General features: G+C 36.7%; 1 protein-coding gene across 1 annotated transcript; it reads left to right on the forward strand.

Annotated features, from left to right (window-relative positions):
* Window positions 1-383: 383 nt before the first annotated feature.
* On the forward strand, window positions 384-979 carry LOC21394668 (CASP-like protein 4D1). Its single transcript, XM_010110447.2, has 2 exons — window positions 384-527; window positions 744-979. Exons 1-2 carry the CDS (start codon window positions 384-386, stop codon window positions 942-944), a joined length of 345 nt encoding a protein of 114 aa, XP_010108749.2. The 3' UTR covers window positions 945-979.
* Window positions 980-9,691: the final 8,712 nt, after the last annotated feature.

Genomic DNA, 9,691 nt, shown 5'->3' on the forward strand with positions numbered 1-9,691 from the left:
GCATTTTCTCTAAGTGACAACAAAATTTCAAAGAAAAAACAAAAGCAGTGCTTTTTTATTGGGTACATGTTTTTCCAACAAAAATAACACACTATTTCTGTCATTTCTGCCAATTTCTTTTATTTTAAAAATTAATTCACCATTTTTTTATTAGTTTGATGAACATATGCCAAATGGAACCTTTATGTAATTATTTTTTTCCCGAATAAAATGACAAGAAAGACTAACTAGCATTAAGGAGAATTAGGACATTTTAATTAGCTATAGGTTGACATTTCTAGGTCTTACATATTCGCACACTAAGTCCAACACTCAAATTTTTATTAAAAGAAAATAATAAGCAAAAGGTCTACTGCGTTATCTAATTATCTTGTACATTTTAAATGATAAAATTATTTAAGCGCAGATACATGCTTTCTGCAATCGTCATTGGCACAGCATATGCTCTCCTGCAACTTGCATTCACAATCTACAACGCCGTTAGTAACGGAGAAGGCAACCATCTCTTTGACTTCTATGGTGACAAGGTATACATTATATAGCTAATAATATAACTTTATATATATGAATTATTAAGCTAATAATAACCTTTATATATGAATTATTAATACGCAAAAACAGATCATTTAGAACTTCAACGGTGGGACATGTTTTTTTAATTACCAATAGAAATTGATGTTTAATTGCATTAAGTTTTCAACGAGTTAATCTGTGATTACATAAAAATTGTTTGGGCATTGCAGATTGTGTCGTATCTGTTAGCCACCGGTGCAGCTGCAGGATTTGGTGTTACAAACGATATGAAAACGCTCATTGAATTGTTGTCAACGTTTGGAAACTTCTATGAAAAAGCCTATGCCTCCGCCAGTCTCCTTTTTCTGGCATTTGTTTGCACTGCCGTATTATCCGTGCTCTCTTCTTATGCCCTTCCCAAGACTGTTTAGTTTCCACCCTCCAGAGATCTGAAAATTAAGAAGAAAATTTGACATACTCCTTATTATATATTAGTCTGTCAACAATATATATATATATATATACACACACACACGTGTGTGTGTTTATTTTCCTTTTCTTAATTTTTGTCAAAAAAGAAAAGCTTAAAAGTTTTTGGTTTTATGTGTACTCGTGTAAAGAAAGCTTGCGTACGTGTTCTTACTTCTTGATTTCGGCTTCGGTTTGTTTTTTGTTCATTTCTAAGGGAAGTTTGACTGGTAAATATTGCGGATTCTCTTCATGGATGTAAAATTTGCAATTCTATATACACTTCTCGGTTCAATTATTATGTTTTATTTATTTATTGAGTTTTTGCAGCGAAGGCTATTTTTTGGAAAAAAATAAAATAAAAAAGAGGAAAACAACGCTAAAGATTGTCTAATGTTCTTCTTATCCACTACTGCGCTTCCCAACACCCCCCCCCCCCCCCTCTCTTTTTCAGCTGAATATGGAAATTCAAACTCTCCACGGTATCCGACATCAATTTATCAATTTATCACTAAATTATACCTACAACAATTATTAATATAAGATTCTAACACTAAAATATAAAGAAAGGACATATATATATATATCACCTACTTTATAAGAACAAATTTTAAGGGCTCGTTTAGTTCATGCGTTAAATCAATAATTTTAATTTTGTCATTTAACATTTAAATTTTTTGTGAGAGAAAAACATTATAACAGAATCAAAGGCATAAATTTAAACGTATGAAACAAACGAACCCTAAATTTAATACACCGTTTTATTATTCTACAGGAGGATTAATGTGTTCTTTCGTCAGAAGCAGAGGTAAAATTAAAAAATGAGTACTAGAAGCTACACAATTTAAAGCAAATGGGTAGAGAAGTCGACGAACGAATGGTAACAATATGACTATTATATATAAGCGATGCGTTATACTTAATATTAAATCACCGCATTACGAACGATTATTTATTATCAATAGGAAAATAAAAAAAAACCCGCACCCAGTCTGCCTTCTCGTTAGAAAAATAAGCAAACACTGCCCTTTTAATTCCTGATTAAGAAGTTGAAGCTTAATTTGGTCATAAAAGAGAAGAGCAAAAATCTACAACACTACTAATATTGAGCAGAAGATCATCATGGGACGATCAAAATCTTCTCGGATTTCCAGTCTTTTCTTGAGAATTTTTTTGATTCTCTTATTAATATCCTTATTTCCTGTGATATTTGGTCCATTGGGCGGGAATCTCACGGTTGCATACATTGTTGCTGATGAAAACGATAGCGATGAAGGCACATTCGGATCTCATCCTTATTCATATCGTTATCATAATGTTTCATACTTCCCTTTTTGTTTCATGTGAGCAATATATATATATATATATATATATAACATATAAACTATTTATTAATTATTGTCAATATTAATTAGCTTGGTTATTTGATATAATGCAATCAACTTCTACATCACATAAGTATTGCTATGTCTTATTTTTATGACGTTCCACAATCCACACAATCTCAAGTATTATCCTTCATCAAATTGGATGCAAATGGGATAAAAATTAAACAAATATATTAGTTAACTTTTTATTTTTTGTCTTTCTATTTTCATGAGAAACGACAATGTATTATGACTTATAGTGGTTGATACTCCAAATTTTGGTAAAAGAAAAAAGTACTTCCAGTATCAATTGCACATTTTTCTTTTTACATATATATATATATATATATCACAAATATATATATATATATATTGCTATAAATAATGTATTAAAGTAAACTGTGCAGATACATGCTTACAACAATCGGTATTGGCGGTCTACTTATTATTTTGCAAATTCCATTCTCAATCTACCATGCCATATGCAAGGAATATGACGGTTGCCTTGTATTTGAATTTTACTGTGACAAGGTACGTATTTCAACTATTAGATCTTTATTAGAAATTTCGTCAATTGTATTTTCATGTTAATTTGCTATGTTTGGTACGTATTTTACTTGATTCAGCGCCCTTCAATATTTCACAACTTAATCTACTGCATCTTTTTTTCTTTTTCTTTTTTTTTGAATGACTCCTTTGATTATAGTTGTCTACAGCTTTCATTAGCACTTTTTTTTTTTTTTTGTTGTGATGAATGCTTTCATAATTAGCACTTGTTTCTGTGTGTGTGCAGGTGTGAGATCTAGGGAGGGGAGGGAGGGAGTTTAATTCGGGCTGGGTTAAAGAAAAGTAATAGCAGTGCTGCGCAATTCTAAACTATTTGATCTTTATTAGAAATTTCGTCAATTGTATTTACATGTTTACTATGTAAATTTGCTAATAAGAGGGAAAAGAAAAGTGGAAGGAAACAAAGATACATAGATCTACACAAGAAAAGTAGATAAAAGAAGAGAAATATTTTCTCTAACTGTGTTGGGTATAGATTTCCTATTCTAATTATTCCTATCAATATGAAGAAATTAAAATTGATGATATTTGGATAATTTGAAATCTATCACCCAATCCGTTCAGTCTTTAAGTTATCTCCTACCAAACATCCATATCTAATTCCAAAAACCTTACACTTTTTTCTATTCCTCATTTCACTTTTTTCTTCTGCCAAACAAACTTTTAATATGATTTGCATGTGATCTCAAATTCGGAATAAGCTTACGGTATACGTATTCAAATATTTTTTTTTCACACATAAAAAGCTTATTTTATTTAGAATATTGTGCTGGAATTAACTAACTACTACTACTTGGGTCAGATCACTAGGCACAAGTGTTGCTTGATGAGTGAATTTATGCTCACTAGTGCGCGAATCGTCTCTGTCATACCCAGAATTCTCACATACTCATTGGTCAATGCATTTCATGATATTTTAGCATCATGCATATGATACATGAACACTTAGTCATTTTATATGCAGTTATTTGTCATAATGGTATGCATTGTAATTTGAAGTGAATTATATGTTTAATATGTTCATTATATAGGCGAATGACTCGGGGTTACCCAAGAGAAGGATCCTGTAAGTTGGGAAATGGACAACAACTTGTTCTTAATGATATTTACAAGAATTTCTAAGTGAAAAGTAAAATATGGGGTCTTAATGGGGCTTTAAGGCAAGTTTAATGAAAATGTACATGTTGGTGTGATGTGTGGAAAGGTTTGGATTTGAGTTAATGTGCCAAAGAGACTACTTAAGGTGATTCTAAGGTTGAAATAAGGTTAAGAATGGGATGACAATAAGGGTTTAATAATTGTGTTACTTTAGAAGTCCTAAATTAAGCATATTTTGGCATTCGAGTTTGTGGAATCAAATTGAGATTTTATTAAGGTTCTAAAGGAATTATGGATCCTAATAATTAGGGTAAGAATGAAATAGAAAGTGATTATGTTAGATGTTTAAAATTGAATGAAAAGTATGGGAGATGTAAAGTTAGTAGGCCAATTGATTGGCTAAGACCTTGTTCATACTTTGGGAATTTGTGTGAGTGTTGTGTGCAAGAGAAGGTGGTGAGAGAGCTACTTAAGGTGATACTCTACTTAGAGGAGAGGAGAGTACTTCATGGTTAAGTAATTAAGGTGCCTACTTGTCTCTTTAAAGTATTAAGAAAGAAGGTAAGGAGTAATCAGCCCCAAAACCTTCTAGTCCAACCTTCCTCTGGTTCCAAACTGCTTCTCCAGCCATTTCTTAAGAAAACCAAAGCCATTCCAAGTGGTTTGATGAAGGATTTATCATAGGAACACCAAGAGATTGAAATTAGTGTAAGGGAAGATGAATTTTGTGATTCTAGTTTAGTTTTTCTCAAGGTTGGTGATGAATTCGTATTCTAATCCTTTGGGATTGTTTTAGGGTCTGTTCCAAGGGTTCATAAGAGATTTAAGAGCTAATCATTTGAATTGGAGGTGAAGAAAGTGAAGTTTACAAGTGAAAAGATTGATTTGGTACACAAAGGTGGGACTTCTTTAAGTTCCCTTGTTTTTTATGTAATTTCCTTTAAATTGCTGGTTATTTGGATGCTCTTTGGTAAGATTCAAATGTTCTTTAATGAATTGAATCATAATAAGTAGAAGTGGGAAGTGGGAATTAAGGCTTTTCCTTGGAAAGTTTGAGAAACACATGATGAGTGGTGATTTTAGGGTGAATTTGGAAGTTGTGTATATTTTTGGGTTTTTATTTTTATTTTATTTGCAGGTCATCTTTGGTTATTCTAAGGTTTGGGGAGTGTTAAAATGCAGGGGAAACTCTGGAAAAATATTTAAAAATGGTTTGGAGGGGTTTAAAGGCCATTTGGGCCGTTTTAGGGTGGTTGGGTGCACCATGTTGCATGTTATGGGCGCCTAGCATGCTGCAACATGGACTGTGAGTGCACCAGTGGGGCGCTGGCAGCCCTTGCGAGTGCAGCATGGGGCGCTGGCAACCCCGGTGTGTAACACCCTGAAGAATTAATTGGGATTAATTGAGATAATTAAGAATTATTAGTGTGCCTAATCTGATTTAATTAATTGGTTTTGATTAATAAATGTTTCTAACGTGTAATTTAAATAATTCTAAGGTATTTAAATATTTTCAGTAATTTTATTTTAACCCAGAAGTGTGTATAGGCGCATTTCTGGACTGTTTTTTTAAATGTTGGTACCTATCTATTTTGTTTTCTTTTTCTTTTCTTCCTTTTCTTTCTTTTTCTCTTTTCCTTCCGTGTCTCTCTCTCTCAGACCATTCCCTCTCTCTCTTCATTCTCTCACTCACTCTCTCAATTCTCTCTCCCGTCTGTTTCAAAATCAACCGGATTTCGAACCAAAGGAAAGTGTCAAAGAGTTTTCAACGTCAAGAGAAGGATTCGAGGTAAGATTTCTGGAAAAACCTCTCTTGAAAAGCTAGATTTCGGATTCTAAAACTTATTTTTGGTTCAAAAAAATTTTGATGGATTTTGAGTAAAACTAGGGTAGAAATTGGGGATCTTGGGTTCTTTGGACTTATTTTAGTGCCTGGAACCCAGATTTAGGTGGTGTCCCTTGAGATATTATGAATTGGGACTGGATTTGCAGGTTTTCAAATTGATTTCCGCGAGTTTTCATGCACTGGAGTTCTTCACCGGTCGACCGATGCGGTCGACCAGACTGTACTAGGCTACTGGTCGACCTATGCGGTCGACCAAATTGCACACCACCGGTCAACCAGTGGTGTTACACTGCTCTGTCACCGGTTGACCGTTGTACACGGGGTTTGACCCTGTTTGGCCTGAAATTGCTGTTTTGACCCTTGTTTTCGGGGAGGACCCAAATTAGCTTCGTTTGGGGACCTAGAGTCGATGGATTAGCATCCTTAATCCATGTTTTGGAATTAAAACCCTTGAAATTATGATTTGAAACATGAAATTGATTATGGCACACTAATAGGAAATCAAAGGATATAATTGAGTCTGAATTACTTTAGGAATGAGAATGGAATCCTAAAGTATTGTCTTGTAACACTGATAGCTGAGGACTCAGACTGAGTGGCTTGAGGAAGCGAAAGCTGGGATAGTACGCCGCTAGCCACAGGTTTGGTAAATTCGAGGTAGGATTTCTATCCCTTTCTTTGTGAGCCTGATTTTCAAAAGAATTTTGGCCTTGCAAATGTTTTAAAGAAAGGGGCTTGTTTGCGAAAGAAAAATATCTTAAAAACTGTGGCTTGTTATAGTTCATGGAACCCATGGCTTGTTGTAGTTCATGGGGACCCACGGCTTGTTGTAGTTCGTGAGATTATAATAAAGATTTCATAATGTTTAATGAATGATTTTTTAATGAAAGAGTTCTTGCGAACCAGTAAGCCCGCTGATGGCCTAGATAGGATGTGGAGAGTGCATCCTCGGGGGCAGAACCCGAAACCCGGCCTGAGAAGGCTTGTGCACTTGGTTGTGTAGGTAATTTGTATAAATTACTTGCTGATGCCTGTAATACGGTAATTTCTAGTTTATATTCCTTTCAGAAAAAGGATGTGAGGTTCCGGCTGTTGTGTTGGAATTGAATGTCTATATTTATTCATTTGTTTACTCATTTATTTACTTGTTTATTTATTTACTAAGTTATTTCAAAATATATCCTACTGGGCCTTTCGCTCACGTTTTACTGTTTTAAAAATGTCAACCCCTCCCAGGAGACTCTAGGAGCAGTGCGGAGTAGCTGAGTTGCTACAACCTGATTTTGAAAAGGATTGTGTCATCCTATTATGAGAACAAATGTAAGAATTTGTAAATTCTGTAAACTCCTGTACTTAGATTACTATATTGTGGATGATGTCTGTAACTGTAATGATTTATTTACATGTCATGTATGTACTGTAAAGAGATCATGTAGTTCGTTTTAATTCAGTGTGTGGGGCTCGTCGGGTGTTTCCTTTATTTTCGTGCGCTTAACCCCTAATCGAGCTCCATGTCACCACCCCTGATCTGGGGCGTGACAGATTGGTATCAGAGCCCTACGTTAAGAATCCACAAGATTGTACATACATGTGTGACATCAGGAATCCACTGAACAGTCTAGTTTATTTTCAGATAACGGAGATGCCGCCGTGTCGTAGGTCGGTTAACAACCCGGCTCTACAAAACCAGGAGTTCATGGATGCCATGTATGCTGCTTTTCAAGGCATGGCCACTCGAGCTCAGAATGAGCGGCCGGCAGATGATAGGAAGCAGAGTTACTTCCGGGAATTCAGGCGTGCACCTATCCCCACATTCAATAGTGAGGGAGGACCTTAAGAAGCGGAGTTCTGGTTGGACTCCATAGTTAAACATTTAGATACTATGGGAGTGCCGAAAGAATACCGGATAGAATTCGCTGTCTACAAAATGGAAGGCCAAGCAAGCAACTGGTGGAAGCAAGTGAGAAGAAGGCTTAATGTTGCAGAAATGACTTGGGAGCAGTTTGAAACTCTCTTCAATGAACAATACTTCCCTCAGAGTTACAGGGAACATAAGGCATTGGAGTTTATGACCTTGCAATAGAGTGATATGATGATAAGGGAATATGATGCTAAGTTTAATGACTTGTCCCGCTTTGCACCATCTCTGGTGGAATCTGAGCATCTAAAATGCCTGAAGTTTGAGAAAGGCCTGAAACGTAATGTAAGGAGACCCTTAGTGCCTCTAAGGATATGAAATTTTCGAGGCCTGGTGGAAGCTGCTACTAGCATGGAACAAGATAACTTGGCCTATCAACAAAACAAGGAAGCAGCTGCTTGAGTGGACCTTCTGCTTTGGGTGGGCCATAACGGAGCGGTAGAAGAAACCGAAATCAATGGCATGTCAGTGGAGATGTGATAAGTGGTGGTAGTAGTTCATCTGGGAGTGACAGAAATTCTCCCTACCAACCAAAGTGCCATCACTGTGGGCAGATTAGTCATATTAGGAGGAACTGTCCTAATCGGAATCAGCCGCAGATTCAACAGCCCAGGCTGATGTTTCTTATGGTCAAGAAAGACCACCGCAGTTCATGCCACCTTGCCAGACGCAGCTACAAATGTTAATATTTTACCTTCCTGTGCCAGCCTACCGACCGCCTCAGTCCCCACAGTTTCGGCCTCAGGTGTCGGGACCGGTACTGATACCTCCGCCACAACAATATAGGCCACCGACCCAAATGCCTAATGTTGGAGATAAAAGGAAGGGGAAAGTGTAGGGACAAGCTTATACCCTGACAGGAGGCAGTTCTGGAGGCAAGGCCAGTAACACAGTGGTTGAGTGTATGATACTAATCTTTCATTCTCTGGCACATGTATTGTTTGATACTGGTGCTACTCATTCTTTCATTTCAAGTTCTTTTGTCCAAACTTTGAGATTAAAAGCCGAGAGCTTGGAAACCCCGATGATGTTGAACTCCCCACTGGGATGTGTGGAGGTAGCTAGTGTCTGCAGATCATGTGAAATCACGATTGGAAGTGAGCACTTGAGAGCTGACCTGATAATCCTTTCGGTGAGTCTATTTGACGTGGTGCTCGAAATGGATTGGTTAGCATGATACGGTGCAATTGTTGATTGTTACCGTAGGAAAGTAACCTCGATGACTAATTCCGGAGCGATAATTACCTATCAAGCGGACATGAATCCAGTCCTGGAAGAACGACTGTTGAAATACATCATTGGAGGATGCAGGAATCTAGCTTGTTTCTCTTTCCTTCTTGCTCTAGAAGGTGAACCAAAGGTAACAGGAGATAATGTGAGAATTCCTGTGGTGGATGAATTCGTGGATGTATTTCCTGATGAGCTACCAGGTTTACCGCCAGATCAAAAAATTGAATTCTACATTGATTTGGTTCCGGGAACGACACCTATTTCTATTCCTCCCTACAGGATGGCACCTGCCGAAATGAGAGAATTAAGAAAGCAGCTCGAAGAGCTAGCAGAAAAAGGGGTACATTAGGAATAGTATTTCTCCTTGGGGTGCACCGGTTTTATTTGTGAAGAAGCATGACGGATCCCTCCGGTTGTGTATAGACTATCGTCAGTTGAATAGGGTAACTGTGAAGAATAAATACCCACTATCGAGGATCGATGAGTTATTCGATCAGTTGGGTGGATCACAGTACTACTCTAAGATTGACTTGAGGTCTGGGTATCATTAATTGAAAATCAGGGAGGAGGACATCCCGAAGACTACTTTTTAGACTCGGTACGGACACTTCGAGTTCTTGGTAATACCATTTGGGTTGACGAATGCCCCGGCTGCATTCATGGATTTAATGAACCGTGTTTTTC

This window comes from Morus notabilis, unplaced genomic scaffold (genome assembly GCF_000414095.1).
Source record: "Morus notabilis unplaced genomic scaffold, ASM41409v2 Scaffold727, whole genome shotgun sequence".
NCBI classification, from domain to species: domain Eukaryota; kingdom Viridiplantae; phylum Streptophyta; class Magnoliopsida; order Rosales; family Moraceae; genus Morus; species Morus notabilis.